The 18,138-nt window shown below is 41.1% G+C and overlaps 1 protein-coding gene across 4 annotated transcripts in view; it reads right to left on the minus strand.

The window, feature by feature from the left end:
• Nucleotides 1-18,138, minus strand: part of mia3 (MIA SH3 domain ER export factor 3) — a 72,147-nt gene that overhangs the window by 23,856 nt on the left and 30,153 nt on the right. For all 4 annotated transcript variants that reach the window (XM_078398952.1, XM_078398951.1, XM_078398950.1 and 1 more), the window contains exons 7-12: nt 6,683-6,814; nt 6,220-6,241; nt 5,026-5,114; nt 3,215-3,292; nt 3,020-3,130; nt 966-1,037 (exon numbers count right to left, since the gene is read on the minus strand). In XM_078398952.1, coding sequence (XP_078255078.1) covers nt 966-1,037; nt 3,020-3,130; nt 3,215-3,292; nt 5,026-5,114; nt 6,220-6,241; nt 6,683-6,814 — 504 coding nt within the window. The remainder of the gene's footprint in view (nt 1-965; nt 1,038-3,019; nt 3,131-3,214; nt 3,293-5,025; nt 5,115-6,219; nt 6,242-6,682; nt 6,815-18,138) is intronic.

Genomic DNA, 18,138 nt, shown 5'->3' on the forward strand with positions numbered 1-18,138 from the left:
GGTAGATGGAAATTGGCTGATTCTGCGGTCGAGGAAGAAACGGAGGGCTTTAAGACCCTCCTGGTGGGGGATGGAGGTGTAGAATGACTGGATATCCATAGTAAAGATGTGGGAGTGGGGGCCTGAAAAATGGAAGTTATTGTGGAGACGGAGAGCATGCGAGGTGTCTTGGACATAGGTAGGGAGGGATTGGACCAGGGGGGATAGGATGGAATCGAGAATTAATTCGGTGGGACATGAACAGGCAGAAACAATGGGTCTGCTAGGACAGTTCTGTTTGTGGATTTTGGGGAGAAGGTAAAATCGGGCCATGCAGGGTTGGGGAACGATAAGGTTGGAGGTTTTAGAGGGCAGAGAGCCGGAAATGATGAGATCAGTAAGAACATTTTTTTTCCTACACATTAAAACCTCAGTTCAACATGCGCAATGTACTACTATTCCCACCAAATGGAGCAATTTTCTCCCCACAAACATATGCACGGCAAGTGTGAAATCTCCCATTCAGGGTGTTCAGCATCTGATTTCAACCATTCCCACATACTCCACAGATGTCAAGAAACCATTGTATTATTAACGCCTCTACCATTAGCCCAGGTTACACTGCTGTAATGCTCTGTATGCAGTCATGTTGGCCCACATTACTTAGCTGCAGTGCTATATAAACAGTGACTTTAGTGCACAATACACAGCTACCTCTAGAGCAAACTAGCACCGAGTAAACACCCATCAAGCTCTGTATCGAGGAACTTTGGATTACATGTATCTACAGTCAGGCATGCTAGCAGTGTACAGTGAGCAAACATTATAATACTGTAATGTTCTCTGAAAACTGGAGCGTTTGTCCAGATGGCATGGCCTTGATGCCGTACTGTGCTGTTAGTCCACATTACATAGCCCAATGCTCCGTACAATCCATGTAGGTCACTTTGTCCACGTAGTTTTTTTAAAACTTAAGGCTGTCTTACCTGTGACAGATCAGTTGAATGAGCCGAAATAACCTTCTGCAATTTTTTCACAGATTTTTGAGTATCTACAATCTGGAGTGGTCAAAAAAGTAAAAGGGAGAAAAATTAAATGCAAAAAAAACCCAAAAGGTGTTGTTGATCTATCAACACCAATATTCTCAATCATCTTGAGAATGATTGACCATGTTTGAGTTTTACAGATACTCTAACGTCAAAATGCTGGTTCTAACTATTAGTGTTATATTAGTAACATTATTGGATGGTTTGATTGGGAAGGGATGAGTGGCTAAAAGAGTAGCGGAGAGAGTGATCTCTCTGAAAAATGGATAACGGGGCGGGAGCAGGAAGTTGTGACTGGTGGTGGGATCACATTGAAGGTGACGGAAGTGTTGGTGAATGGTGTGTGGATGCGGAGGCTGGTGGAGTGAAAGGTGAGGAACGGGGGTATTCTATCTTTGTTCCATCTGGAGGAAGGGGGAGCAAGAGCAGAACTGTGGGACATAAAGCAGACACTGGTGAGGGATTCATCCACAATAGTTTTGGGGGGGGGGGGGAGGAGGGGGTGGAGACAGGGAAAGCCACGTTTACTGAAGATAGAGGGCATTTCAAAAGTCCTTGAATGGAAAGGCTCATCTTGGAAGCAGATGTGGCGGATTCAGAGAAATTGAGAGTAAGGGACGATGTCCTTGCGTGAGGCATGGTGGGAGGAGGAGTTGTCAAGGTAGCTGTGGGTCAGAGGGTTTGTAGTACATGTTTGTCAATAGTTTGTTCCCTGTGATGGCGAGCGACATATTGAGAAAGGGGAGAGAGGTGACAGATACTCCAATTGCCAGCTGGAAGTTAGTAGCAAATTTGATGAATTCAACGAGTTCTGCATGGATTCAGGAGGCTTCCCCGAGCAGTTGTCGATGTAACAGAGAAAGCATTGGGAATTATGCCAACGGTTTGAGGAGGGGATGGTTAGGGTGAACAGTCAGAACCTTTCATCCCCAGGATGGAATTGTTAAAGACTAGTAGGTGTGGTTTAAGGTAAGAGGGGCAAAGTTTAAAGGAAATGCACAGGGCAAGTTTTGATTTTATACAGAGTGCGGTGGGTGCCTGGAACATGCTGCCAGGGATGGTGGTGACTATCTCTAAAGTCTAAAATAAAGGAACTGCAGATGATAGATTAACACAAAAGGACATAAGATGCTGGAGTAACTGCAGGTCAGGCAACATCTCTGGAGAAGGGTCCCGACCTGATACATTACCTAACCATGTTCTCCACAGATACTGCCTGACGGGGATCGCTGGGCGGCACGGACTTGGTGGGCCGAAAAGGCCTGTTTCCGGCTGTATATATATGATGATGATGATGATGATGACCTGCTGAGTTACTCCAGCACTTTGTGTCCTTTTCAATGAAACTCTTACTTGCTATAGCTTTATAGGCACATTTGCATCACATAATTTATTGCATTAATGTTTATTGTATATTTCCTATATTTATTATTATTGTATTAATTGTATTATAGTCGTTTGTATATTAATTAGTAATACTATAACCAGACTATAATTGTTTAAGCTGAAGTAGGTAATGCAACCTTATACAAAGTCCATACTATTCAGTGCTGGGATAAGGTGGTAGTCAAGGTTGTGCAGTGTAGTTCGTGGGTCTGATGATTTATGGGGGGGAAAATGGAGGTAATTGTTCTCTGGCTCCTGCACCTTTTCCCCAAATGGTAGCAGCAAGATGAGTGCAAAGCCAGGGTGACATGGGTCCTTGATGATAAAAAGCTGATGTCATCAATTTCTAGATGTTTCTCATAAAAAATGCTTCCAACTGAATTCCAATCAGCTTCATGCTGGTGAGGTCACCTCCTTCTGTAACACACCCCAATTTATTTATCCCAATTTATTTTCTAGATTCTGATGCAACTCTGTTTCTTTCCTTCTTGAATTAAGACATGTTGGTTAAGTCTGCACACGTCTGAAATTCCACTCATGCTACTTCCAGCACACTGAGGAAATAATTCCAAGCACCTCTTTTCAAAAATAGCCCACCATTTCCTTACCATAGTCTGCTGTTTTGTAGTCTCTTCCTTCTCTTGTTCTAGTGATCCCTGCAGATTTTTCACACGGGTCTCCAAATGAAGATTCACCTGTTCTAGCTCCCGGCATGACGCCTTAGGGTACAGAGAAATTGTTATGTTTATGCAAAGAATATCAATGAACCACTGGCACACGTTGTACGATACTACCTCGCTCACCTCAAGTTCCTTAGTCTCAACAGAAGCTGTGGATTTCACATTCTGGGCATCATTCATAAGTGTTTTGGCCTCCTCCAACTAAGTAGTTCAAGGTGGTGAAGAAAGAGAGGAAAGAAAAAGAACAAGTACCTTTTTTAAATACCAAATGAAATGTACAATTATGATATAATGCTCACAAAGTCCATTTGGGATCATTTCCCCACCCATAGAGGTGCTTTGAACATTTCATATCATATCATATCATATCATATATATACAGCGCGGAAACAGGCCTTTTCGGCCCACCAAGTCCGCGCCGCCCAGCGACCCCCGCACATTAACACTATCCTACACCCACTAGGGATAATTTTTTACATTTACCCAGTCAATTAACCTACATACCTGTACGTCTTTGGAGTGTGGGAGGAAACCGAAGATCTCGGAGAAAATCCACGCAGGTCACGGGGAGAACGTACAAACTCCTTACAGTACAGCGCCCGTAGTCAGGATCGAACCTGAGTCTCCGGCGCTGCATTCGCTGTAAAGCAGCAACTCTACCGCTGCGCTACCGTGCCGCCCGTGTAATTAGTAATTACATAAATCTCAAATGTTTGTAGGATAGAAGGAAATGATTGCTGTCAGAACAGAAATAGTACTTTTAGCCCACTGAGTCTGCACTAACCATCAACCACCAATTTACATGAATGCCATTTACATTCTCCCCATGTTCTCCTCAACTTCTCCCAGAATCCATCACTCACCCACACACTGGGGCAATTTGCAACGGCCAATTAACCTATCCACCCGTCCATCATTGGGATGAGAGGGGAAAAAGGAAAACCCAGGGGAAACCCATGCGGTCAGAGGGATAACAACAATGTGGAAGCTTCACATGGGGTCAGGACTGAACCCAGATTACTGGAACTGCAAGGAAGCAGCCCTATCTGTCCACTGTGTGATTAACATTCCTGCTCTCACATGTAGATTCTCTGCTCTCCTCCTCTGTGGTAAGCTGTCTTTCCCATTTTTTCACCTTATTTTCTTTCTCCCTCAATTTTCCCAATTTCCACAGAAATAGCCTGAATTAATCATTTTCCTTTATACACTTGCAATCTGCTAATATCAAAATATAAATCAAATTCTTACTCTTTCAAATTCTTTCTTTCCTGGCCCTCCTAGTTATCGACTTAACAACCTCCTCCCAAGAGTTTATTAAACTCTCATGGTGGGCAGTACATTAAGGAGTTAATGCAGCCAAATGGAAAGGAATGGAGAGGTACTTGAATGCTACATTGGGCATGTTTCTGTGCTGTACAACTCCATGATTCTAAATTAGTAATTACATAAAGCTGCATTGACCCACAATTTGCAACGCTCCAATTGCTTGCAATTGACCAAGAAAGCTAATATCCATTGAACGGGTAACCACCTCAATTGACTGGGCAACTAAGAGGATACAAAACATGAACATGTCACAAACTCAGTGATCATCAGCTACCCAGGGAGTGTGCCTGTCACTCCACACGTTCATAAAGATCAATAAGGATCCAAAATATCTCGTGCAATCATTTCCTTCAAGGATTTTGCCTCGAGATTTTCTTCATTTATGTCACAGAATTGTTCAACGTGCGCTCAGAAGAGGAGATTTAAATAACACTCAAACCAAAGGAAACTTAAATGCAAACTCTGGGGAGCTAACTCCCAGGACAGTGGTTTTACACACGATCTGTGAGCAGGTTATTGTTTATCAAGACCATCATAACATGTTATCTTACACACAAATACACACACTTAAAATTTCAAGAAAGCTTTGCAGAAAATTCGATCAGCACCTTCTTTTCATAAGTGGACACTTTCTCCAAAACCTCAGTCTTTTCCTGAATAAGCTGCTTGATTTTCTCGGCGAGCTGTTTTTCAGTGACTGGGAAGAGAGGGAAACATTTCACAGCCAACTTAATTTATGCATTAATATGGTTTAAAGAATCAATTAACTGAGAAATACTTGGACACAGAAGTTCACTCCAAAAGTGAAAGGTGCTGCCCTGCGCTAATATGGTGGACAACATTCACTATGCTGCGCAGAATCAAACAGATCTCCAATCCAATCCCCTATATCCCAACAGTTAAGGGGTCTAAACTAGTATGAGCGATTTAATTGGTTTCATCAGTGCTGCTGGGTGTAGCAACTGAAACAGATTCCCTGCTTCTGCCTTCTACAAGAACGTGACTATTTTGATATACCGAGGATAATCACAGCACTGGATATACAAGGAACTGCAAATATTAGAGCCTGGTGTAGAACATAAAGTGCTGGAGTAACACCACAAGTCAGGCTGCATCTCTGGAGGACATGGATGTCTGAAAAAGAGTCCTGATCTGAAACATCACCTATCCATGTCCTCCAGAGATGGTTTAATGGTTCTTTATTATCATGCGCACCAAGGTACAGTGAATTTTATTTTGCATACAGATCAGTAAGATTATTGCCATGCACAAGTATAATCCCCAGTTAAGTACAGAATACTTAGAAACAGCTCATTGAGTCTATATGCAAAAGTCGGCAGGTTTTGACACCATTCCCAAAGTCCCAGCAGCAGCTGGCTATAGAAACCCAACACAGTCATCTCCTCCTCAGTATTATCGTCCCTCTCCTTGCACGGATATGTTCTCCCTTTATACCCTGGGGATGCCTCCCGCAGCCAACCTTGAGCCATGAATGGAAGGCTGGCTGAGTTACTCCTTCACTTTATGTAGACACCATAAACACAGGATCATTTGTCTGCAATTCCTTTACCCCCCACCCCCAGTTAAATAGTTTCTCATGCTCTTCATTCAAATGGCAAAGTGTTAAGGAACACCACTCAGTAACAGCAAACAAGATCAACAAAGCAGATTACAACCCAACAGGAAAGGCCTCCATTATCTCTATTCATGTGCAGTCAGTACAATGCAAGCTGAGGAAAAATAATACCTTTTAAACAAAAATAATTTGTAAGTTTTAACCCAAGTACTTGTTGGACACTTACCTTGATATCTTCTGCTCTTCACCTGAAAAAAAAAATTGAATTTCTGTTAGTTGTATAAACCATAACCAATGCATGGCAAAACAACAAGGGCCTTGCTAGTTTAGCATCTATGTTGTTTCACAAATTGTGGCTCACAAGAATCCCCAAGGACAATTAGAGATGGTCAATAAATTCAGTCTTGCCAGTAACCAACATCGTCCACGATAAAAACCACTCCAGTTTGAAGACTGCCATAGACAAACTGTTACCATCAGCTGCTGCATTCTTACTCATGACCACAAACCACCATCAACAATGCTGCAACATTGTGCCACAAACTCAACCACTTGAAACATTACAGAAAAACCAACTCCAAGGCAAAACAATATATATTTTTAAGGCCAGCAGTTTCTATCAAATAATAATTAAACCTAGCGCTGAGCAAAGTTCTAAATCTGGGGATGCGAAAAATAATCTCACTTACTGAAAGGCAGGTTCGCCACATAAAGATAAAGAAAGTAAGGATTCCCAGAGCAGCAGTTATTAAAATGGGCTCCCAGGGCACTCCATGGAAATCTGGGCCTGGCCTCATTTCTTCAGTCAAAGAGGACATAAGCTGTAAATACAACAAAGAACATTAGATAATTCGTTATTGTTTTACTGTTACTTGAATTACAAAGCTTACAATAGCAAATGTCATACTCTCTGTCCTTCTTCACCACAATTTAAAAATCTACATGATGGTAGCTTTTCTAGATCATAGTTCATAAACTTAAAGTTCATAGCCAACAACCAGATACAGATCACCTGAGAGTTAAATGTTGAGCATGTGTTTTGGAATAATGAAACATTACACCCCCCCCACCCTCCGACCCATTGTTTTACAAATGCATTTAAATATATCGAATCATACTCAGTGATGTCTGCTGGAAAATACTGTAACATTTAATCAACAGGATGGCAATTTACATGCTTAAAGTGCAATTGATAAATTGCAGTATTTTCAAATGTGTACCCTTGCAATTCAATTAATGGAGTAAACCTGGCACAAATGTTGCTCAAGTGAAAGTTAGAAATCAATAAAAAGCATACAATTCTCTATTTACACAGCATTTTAAAGAATAAGAAAAATTAAGGTGACTTAATTTTACATAAGGGTTATATTTTTTCATCGAGATTCCAACTGATACAAAATGGTGCAACTAATATGAAACCTCTCTACACGGTTCACAAACTTGACAGGAGTTTTTAAATAACTTCATTTCAGCTTCATTCTTTTCAACTTTCACCCCGTAACTAAAAGGGAGTGGGCACGGAATGGGGAGGTGGTGGTTTGGGCCAGTGATAGAAAGTACATTTCCTCACACCACTTTCCCTCATATGCGATAAGAAAATGGTGAAAAAGAAAACCTCACAGTCTCTCTATATCACTGTCTATGTCTCTCGTTTCCCTTTCCCTTGACTCTCCATCTGAAGAAGGGTCTCGTCCCGAAATGTCACCTATTCTTTTTCTCCAGAGATGCCGCCTGGCCCACAGAGTTACTCCAGCTTTTTGTGTCTACCTAAGAGTTAAATGTTTGTTAATAGACACAAAATGCTGGAGTAACTCAGCGGAACAGGCAGTGATGCTGTTCTGAAGGAACAGCATCTATAGTTTCTTCCTACTCAAATGTTTGTTCAGTATAGGTTATGTTCAATACACAGCAGCTTATACTAACACCTCTCATTCCAAGTTGTATGGAGCAAGCCAAAGACGATGAAAGCAGAATGTTTTGATATAACAGTAGCAGTATCCAACCAACCAGATGCAACGAATATATCTGTTCCTCCGACTGGTTTACTTACCCACCCATTTAACTTAACTAAATATGCGATGACATAACCTGCTATGGGTTACAAAACTGGGAATCAGGTCAACAGATCTGGGTTATTGATAAACCAGGAATTGAAGGCTCGGTTTAAGAACAGTCAACAGAATACAAACTGCAGCAGTTTCACAATGCAGAATATACAACTCTACAAGAGTTGCACACCTGTATAAGCCTATGCCTACCACACATTGACAGTGGCAGAATATTTAGCCCGGCAAACAAACTGCGGGCGTTTGCCATTTCAAAAGATGGTCCAACAAAACACTAAGCTTCTGATCAACCCTTCATCAGACTGCCGGGAGCAAGGATTCTCCCGGTTTTTGCATTGTAGTGATCAAGATTCTGTCCAGCTACTCTGGCACATCTGGACTTCTAAGTATTGAAAGGTCTGGCTGAGTGGGATTAGGATAGAAAGAGGTCTCTATTTCTGGTTCTTGCTGGGACTCGCAGGACATGGAAAGATCCAATTTCAGTTTTATTCTACGTCTTGGTTCTGTGATCGAGATCAGCATAGACCAATATTCACTCATTTGGGGAGATTGTGTGCATTGGGATGTGCAAGAATTAAAGGAACTGTGTTCATTTAAACTTCAGCGTGAATGAAAATTAGTGCTCCCCTCCCCTCCCCTCGTCCAAGCGCTCTACTGCTTATTATTGGATAGACACTAATTCAAACTAACAGCAACCACCCATGAGGGAAGGTGATGACATCGAAAACCAGGCTTGCCTTTTACATGCAGTTATTACTTCACTTAGTACAAGAGTTTATTTTTCACCTAAAGACTAGCAATACTAACCTGCCATTTTTTAATAAATTCCTTTAATTTGCATCTTCAATCTTGTGCCTATTGACATATATTGCTTCAAGGCTAAAGCTTGAGATACAAAGCCTAATTTCATTCCACCCAATTGCTTCAAAAAGCCAACTATGTTTCACTTGCTCAAACTCACATATGAAGCACTGAAATTAAGACTCGGTCCAATAACTAGCATAATGCTAGAGGCAGGAAACATGTTCCCAATGTTGGGGGAATCCAGAACCACGGGTCACAGTTTATGAATATGGGTAGTCCATTTAGAACGGATGAGAAAAAACTTTTTCACTCAGAGTTGTAAATCTGTGGAATTCTCTGCCTCAGAAGGCAGTGGAGGCCAATTCTCTGGATGCTTTCAAGAAAGAGTTAGATACTCTTTATGATAGCGGAGTCAGGGGGTATGGGGAGAGGGCAGGAACGGGGTACTGATTGTGGATGATCATCCATGATCACATTGAATGGTGGTGCTGGCTCGAAGGGCCGAATGGCCTACTCCTGCACCTATTGCCTATTACCATGTAGAGAGAAGCAGGCAAAACAGAACTTTATCTTCCCTCGCCCACCCCACCAAAAGCTGATGCAATTTAAATGAACATATATCCATACACATTAGCAACTCATCTGAGCATAATTTCCATCAAGCCCATTCAAAATAAGACATGGTGCAGGACACATCTTTCTACTGCAATGCCTATTTATAACATATCTGCTACCCAACTGGTTTAATAGAACCCAATTAACTTGAGATAATTCAGGTCACCACATCATTATAATCTATACCATGGAAGTGGTGTGACACATAAGGTATGATATAGTATAATCACAAAAAATATATTTTTCCTCTGATCACAGAATGTATAGTATATCCAACTATTAATTTGTGCATTGTAAGATCACAAAGAGTGATCTGGTAATGGGCAGGAATTTGGAGAGGGAGGGGTCTTATCTCTCACCTCTGCTTTGAAGCAGCATCATGGATCATTTAGACCAGTCTGAGAGCACAAATGAACCTCAGAATAAGTTCTCATCCAATAGATGTTACCCCTGACATTTAGGGTGGCATGGTGGTGCAACAGTAGAAATGCTGCCTTACACTGTCAGAAACCCAGGTTTGATCCTAACTATAGGTGCTTGTCTGTACAGAGTTTGTATGTTCTCCCTGTGACCTGTGTGGGTTTTCTCCAGGTGCTCCGGTTTCCTCTCACATTCCAAAGACGTGCAGATTTGTAGGCTGATTGGCTTGGTATAATTGTAAATTGTCCCTAGTGTGTGTAGGATAGTGTTAGTGTGCGGGGATTACTGGTTGGCGCAGTCTTGGTGGACCAAGGGGCCTGTTTCTGCGCTGTATCTCTAAACTAAAACTATTACTATACCACAAGCATTGTCCTACATTTTTGTTCTCAAATATCTGGATTGAAACTTAAACAAACGACCAGCTACACCCAAGAAAGCTACCAACTGAAGCACAGCTGACTATACATGACTAATTTATTATTTAGAAATATAAGGTAATGCCTTTGGGAAATATAAAGGAGGCAAGAAGACACATCAATAGTTGAGTATAAAAGTATGAAGGAAAATAGGGAACTTGGAGTGGTAGTGGACCCAATGGTTAAAGTTCTTCAAAATTCACCAGGTTTCAGGAGGGTAGCAATGAAATGAAAAACAGCAAATGTGATTCCTCGGTTCAAAAAGGGAAGGAGACAACACAAAGGAAAATTTAGGACAATTATTGTAGGCGCATGCCAAAGATAATAAACAAAGAGGAAATTGATAATCACGTAGAAAAACACTTTAACCAAACCAAATCTAGATTTTCAAAAGGCATTTGACAATGTGCTACATAAAAAGCTGATGCACAAGAGTGGATTGAAGACAGACAGAATAAATGGGTCTTTTTCAGGTATGAAGCATGTAACTAAAGGGGTGCTCCAGGGATCAGTTTGTGGCCCTCAGTTAATTACTGATTATGTTGATTCCTGGTGTTGGGGGTAAAGTGTATAGTATCCAAGTTTGCTGATAAAACTATTGGAAGAGCAAGTTGCAATGAGCATATTGTGACTCTACTACAGGATTTAGACAGGTTGCGAGTAGGTGAAAACATGGCAAAATAAGTTTAATGTAGAAATGTAAAGTCGAGCACTTCAGCAAGTGGAATCAAAAGGTGTTAATTACCTTAATGGAGAGACTGTAAATGAGTGGACAGATGACCCAGTTGCTCGTGCATGAATCATAAAAAGTTGACAGGTAGGAGCAGCAAATGGTTAATTAGGCACACAGCATACTTGCCTTTATTTGAAGTTTGATTTCAGAAATATGGAAGCATTGTTACAAATGCACAGGGTGCTGGCAACACCACATCAAGAATACTGTGTAGTTACGGTCACCTTACTTAAGAGGATATAAGTATTAATGGCAGTCCAAAAGCAATCCCTGTGATGAGAGGACCATCCCCTCACAATAAGCTAGAGAAGTTGGATATGGAGAGTTAAAAAAAATGAAAATGTCATTACAAGATCCATTGAGAATGTCACGCATGAGGGGACATGGTTTCAAGACAAGGGTCCAGTCATTTAAAACTGGGGTGTGAAAGAACTTTTTTTCCACAAATGATGGTGACTTTCTGGAATTCTCTACCCACAGTGTTATGGATGGGAAATTACCGGAGATATTTAAAACGTTTAAAGTATCAGGGAAATGAGGGCTATCTGGAACTAGTACAGAAAAGGAGTTGATACCTGGGGCACATCAGCTAGGATCATGCTGAATGGTGGGGCAGGCACGAGAGACCTGCTAGCCTACTCCTGCCAATGTTTTCATGTGCTCTTGTGGTTCGGATTAATTTATCAGAACCATCAATTTTAAACATTAACCCCGTTTCTCTCTCAACAGATGTTGCCAGACATGTTAAGTATATCCAGGAGTTTGTTTTATTCACATTTCCAGCTTCCATAGTTTTTTTTAACTTTTCAACCTTGGACTGCATATATTCAGATTGCTATAGGACGGTAAATATGCTGGTTAGGAAGACTACTACACTAGAATAGTATAAATTACCAGTTAGGCCACTGAGGATTGCACAGAGTTGGACTCTAAAAGCAAGGATCTGACAGCACTATCAAGGGTGCAAAGGTGACTATTACAGATATTGCCAGATGTGAAGACATTTGAAGAGAAGAATTACAAGGATATTGTCAGAACTCATTTGTCTGAGTCATCAGGAGAGAGTAGGCAGCCTATTCTCCTACTCCTTTACCCTCTTTTCCAGTTGATTTAGCTGCTGCAATCTGCAACAACCTTCTTCACTGTCCACTATACCACCATTTTTTGTGTTATCTGCAAACTTGCTAATCATGCCATCTACATTCTCATCCAAATCATTAATATCATACAATTAGGAATTAATCATTAATTTAATCATTATGTAATGAGTAAAATAAGAGTTTGGAGGAAACAAAATATCACCTGAAAAGGAAAGAGATATAGAAATAATTACATATTGAAAATAGCTGGTTGATATTTGCAGAGCATAACCTACAAGGCTCTGGGCTGCCACTGAGAAGTGAGCATGGCACGGACAGTAATTTTTGTTGGCTATATTTACAACACGCCTAAGGTTCTACAATTCCAAGTATTAATACAAATACATACATTAACAAGTACATTTAACAGGTGCAGCCATAAACAAAAGAACACTTCTATCAGTGCATGATTATAGACATTACAACTACCAACAGTCCTACAGTCTGAAGAAGGGTCTCGACCCGAAACGTCACCCATTCCTTCTCTCCTGAGATGCTGCCTGACCTGATGAGTTACTCCAGCATTTTGTGAACAGTCCTACAGTTGTGCTTGCCGGGGAACTAACATGTCCATTTCAGCCGCTCTCTGAAAAGTATTTCCAAAAATATTCCGACAGTATACAAAATTATGAGAGGAATAAATCCGGTAGACGCACAGAGTATCTTGCCCAGAGTAGGGGAATCGAGAACCAGAGGACATAGGTTTTAGATGAGGGGTGGAAAATTAATAGGAACCTGAGGGGTAACTTTTTCACGCATAGGGTGGTGGGTGTATGAAACTAGCTGCCAGAGGAGGTAGTTGAGGCAGGGACTATTGCAACATTTGAACAGGTACATGGATAGGACTGGTTTAGAGGGATATGGGCCAAATGCAGGCAAGTGGGACTAGTGTAGATGGGACATGTTGGCTGGTGTGGACAAGTGGGCTAAAACGATATTCCAGTGTGCAAACGGACATGGACACACTTCCAATATAGACCTCAATTTCTAAGGGAGCACCTCCTCCCGTTATAACCATGCACTACTTATTTGCCAAATCCAACTGATGCATCTGCCAAAGATTAGATGATGCCATACCAAAAAAGAACATCCTAGCCAATAAATAAATGAAATACAATTCAGTCAGCCAAGAAACTTTGGCAGGTTGCGTGGAAGATTAAACTTTCATTAGTGTCTTATTTCTCAACTTTCACTTGAAAGAACAAGTATTGATGCAGCATTTATGAAAGAGAGTAGCCAAAAGTGATATTAACCTACATTCAGTGCAATAAGACAAGATGAGTGTAGGGCAGTAGATTTGGTATACATGGACTTTAGTGAAGCATCCAGGAAGAGAGAAGGTGTGTGACCACGAGGAAGGCAGTGCAGATGACCCTTGTGACCATCCCCCATCAAAACAGGTACATCCTTTTGGATGCTGTCGAGGGGGGCATGACACGTCAGAGTTGAAGCAGCAGTATCAGGCAGAGCTATGGCACTCAGCCTGGCTCTGAGGCACAGCAGGGAAGTATAATATGGCAGAGCCATAGTAGTCAGTAACTCTTTAGTTAGGGGGGCAGACAGGATATTCTTTGACCGTCGTCGAGACTCCAAGATGGCGTGTTGCGTCCCTGGTACCAGGGTGCAGGAAGTCTCAATGTGCTGCATGGCATTCTCAAGAGGTCTTTGTGCATGTTGGCACAAATAACATAGGATAGAAAAGGAATAAGCTACTGCAAAATGTGTATAGGGAGTTAGGGAAAAGGCTAAAAGGCAGGACATCCAGGATACTGAACTCTAGATTACTCCTGGTGTCACGTGCTAGTGAGGGTAGAAACAGGTAGATAGGGCAGATTAATTTGTAGCTGAGGGGTTAGTGCAGGGATTCAGATCTTTGGACCATTGTGATCTCATCTGGGGCAGAGGTGACCTGTACATGAGGGATGGGTTGCACCTGAACTGAAGTAGAACCACTATCCCGGCAGGCAGGTTTGCTAGAGCTACACAGGTAGGTTTAAACCAGATTGGCTGGGGAGGGGAGGGGGTGGTGGGAGGGAGATCCAATGCAGGATTGAGGCAGGTGAGAGGGTGGTAAAGAAGATGAACAGCTTACTTGTCTTCATTGGTCAAGGCATTAAGTGCAAAAGTCGGCAAGTGATTCTGCAGCTCTATAAAACGTTTGTTAGCCCACATGTGGAGAATTGTGTGCAATTGTGGTTGCTCCATTACAGGGATGTGGAGGTTTTGGAGAGGGTAGAGAAGAGATTCACCAGGTTGTGCCGTGATCTATAGAGTATTAGCTATAGGGAGAGGTTGGACAAACGTGGATTGTTTTCTCTGAAGTTTTGGAAGCTATGGAGTAACGAAATAGAAGTATAGAAAATTATGAGAGACATAAATAGGGTAGACTCTTTCTCTGGATAATCATGTTTTGGACAATAAATTTAATTAGCACAGCAGATGTTTTCTTTTAAAAACTCTTCAGGAAGAGGTGCAAGGTGGTAATTTGTAGGGCTGCAACATAACCATTGCATTGCAGCAGTTATGTAAATCAGTTTCCATTACGTTTGCAGATATAAAACTAAAATGGAAGTAAAATCATTGGGGAAAATGTCACTTTAAATAAAGTGAAACTGACAATTACTGTTCCTCCTGGCCCATGCATCGATTGCCTAAAACAATACTTCACTTCAAGACTACCCCTGCCTCCAACCCATGCAGCAATGTCCCACGTTATCTAGTGCACGAAACACAAAGCACTATAATTATAAAAATGGACAAATACATCAACTCAAAATATATGCACATATTTATAAAAATCATTACAAGCAACCTGCATCACTTTTTCCAGGTTGTAAACCTGCACTATCCAAATTACACATCAGCCTGGCACCAGGTAGCACAGTGGAAGTTTTGTGTAATGTGAATTAATTTAAACTACTTCTCAACAAATACTGGTCAAGGAGACACCCTCTATCACCATTTTTTCCATAGTAATGAAGTAGTAGCAGTTTTGTCAGCAAGTCAAGAACAAGGATACAATTCAAAATGGACAAAGTTTGAGAGTAAAGATTAAAATTATATTGCAGATATAATTGATTACATCACCAAAAACATGCACAGATCACCTAATGCAGAGGAAATGAGTTTAACCTGGCATTGTGTTTGGCACGGACAAAGTGCCTGTTTCTGTGTTGTTCGGTTCTACGCTGTGCTCCAAGGAACACCACATGAATACATTAGGACAGGCAATCAACCACTTGGGTGAATGTAGATCTTAGAGGATCTGAAGAAGCAAAAAAGTAAGATTTGGGGGTGGTCAGGTGAAAAGGACTGAGAGCTCAAGGCTTTGAAAATTTCCTGGTACCACTGCCAAGGCCAGAGTGAAGTTTGTGGTTGTTATACAAGAGACTTAGTTGGTTGAATGCTGAGATATCAAAAAAACATAAAGGTGAGCCAGTGTTGAGATTTGAGCACAAGGATGAGATTTTTAAAACTGAAGGATTGCTGGACCCAGAGTCACTGTGATTCTTTGTATTTATGTACATCAATATCCTGAGATACTGTATGTGAAAAGAAATGCTAAATTGTGTATTTAGTTGATCAGAGTGTTGGGAATACCATGTATCTGCGCACCAGTTACATGAACATATTTGGAGCCAAACATTTAAGGAAATACCATTACTTCACACACATTCAACCACATCCCCTTTACATCGACGCAGTCACCCAGGCCAATTCCACAAACTATTTTTTAACAGAGCTAATGAGCGCTTCAAGTTTAGGAGCCTATGGATAAGAACAAAAAGGAGAAATATTGAACTTAGCATGAATTCTTTCAAGCACCAGATTTGTCAGGGCTGAGCAATAAATTTCTATTAATCAATGTAACACTCATATAAGCATGTGTAAGAAGGAACTGCAGATGCTGGTTTAAACCGAAGAAAGACACAAAAAGCTGGAGTAGTCTCTGGAGAGAAGGAATTGGTGACCTTTCGAGTCGAGACTCTTCTTCATACAAGCATGTTCTGTCAATGTTTAAACATATTCACATTCGTAAAGAGGCATGCACACACATCTGCAATATCAACAGTACAACCGTGAATGAATTCATACAAATTTGACTCAAATAACATTATATTTATGAAGTTACCAATAACAAAAAAAAGCTTGTAAAAGCACAGGGTTACTACACTGAGGTTTGGTGTTAAGTTACTATCTATATATTAATGTATAATTGGCCTGATTAACAGTAGCATGTTACCAACGAGACATGGACACAAAGTACAGCTTGATTCCTGGAATGGGGGGGATTGCCCAATAGAGTGATGAAACAGACTGGGCCCGTAATCTCAAATTCATAGGTAATCTCATTGATTTATACAAATGTCTGAAGGGGCTTAAAAGGATGGATGGCAGGATGTTCCTCTACTGACCGGGAGGCCCAGATCCACGGATCATAACTTCAAATCAAGGTCTAGGCCATGACGGACAGAAATGAGAAGAAATGTCTTCGTTCAGACGGGTGTAAATTCTTGAAATTCTCCACCACAGATGATCAGTGAGCACAAACCAGACAGAACAACAAGTGCAAGGATATTAAGGAAATCATGAGACTTAGGATAAGTGCAGGTGAAAGATCAACCGTGATCTGATTGAAGGCTGAAGTAGATACCAAAGGTCAAATGGCCACTCTTGCTTCTATTACTCATGCTTACATGGGCTAGGACTCATAGGACATCGAAGGAAGACACATAGGTAGGTATAAGCAATATGGGTTTTTTAAAAACAAATTACCAATAAAACACACTGCTATATTCAACACCTATTTATAAAGTTACCATGGGTACATTCTCACAAAAATCAACAAAAAATCAAAAGGCTACCATTAAAGTGCAACAACCCACATGCACGCAGCTACACTAATAGTCCATTTATAAAGTTTCATACAGGTAAATTTGCACGCATGGTTAGGCCAAAAATATATTAAAGTTGCTCCCTATATATTAATCCAGTTTCCTGAACAATAGTTTACGTTACCCTGGAGACATGCATACAAACACATATCAATATTAAGGGTAGAATTACATAAGTAGCGTAGATACATTCACACACCTAGATACATTTACAGCACAAAAAATAGTGCAGGTCTTCTGTATATTCAAAGAGCCTCAAGCTGGGCCAAAAGGCCCGTTTCCATGCTGTATGACTCTACGACTATGTATCATTCAGTCAAAACGTCAATAGTGTTATTGGTTCCATTTCTTTGTAGTGTGCGCACATGCTGTATACACAGCACCATGGTCCCCTTAGGACAATACAAAATTTTAGTGTCCGAAAGCCTTTTACATATGGCTCATCCCTCGTGCCCAGTGCCAGAAGGACTTTAGACAGCAGTCCTGCCCCACAAAACCTTTACATCTGCTGCACCAAATTCAGAGCAGCCTGCAGCCTGGATTACACTAGTTGGCAGCATTTCTGGACATCTCGTTGTACTGGAAGACCATCACATTTCAGTTAGATCACAGTGCATCTTTCACCAAGCAGTTAATGTTTGGCTTAGTATGACCTATCTACAGCATTGGAGACCTTCGGACTACCTTTGATTGGCTTTACCGGCTTTATTTTGCACTAAACGTTATTCCCATATCATGTATCTGTACACTGTGAATGGCTCGACTGTAATCATTTATTGTCTTTCTGTTGACTGGTTAGCACGCAACAAAAGCTTTTCATTGTACCTCAGAACACATGAAAATAAAATAAATTAAATTAATCTGTGCAATTCCGGGAACAACCCATAGATCAGAGAGACAGACCTCTGTTCACATCCTTTTCCTAACCATCTTTGCAAAATATGCAGTCCACAAAGAGGTGGGTGTCTCATCCTCATCACAGCCATCCCAAGGATAGTGTATATTGGACAGTTGGACTCCAAGTGTGCAGAAAGGATCTGGCAGGGAGAGCCCCCCA

The sequence above is a fragment of the Rhinoraja longicauda genome, chromosome 5 (assembly GCF_053455715.1).
Source record: "Rhinoraja longicauda isolate Sanriku21f chromosome 5, sRhiLon1.1, whole genome shotgun sequence".
Classification (NCBI taxonomy): Eukaryota; Metazoa; Chordata; class Chondrichthyes; order Rajiformes; family Arhynchobatidae; genus Rhinoraja; species Rhinoraja longicauda.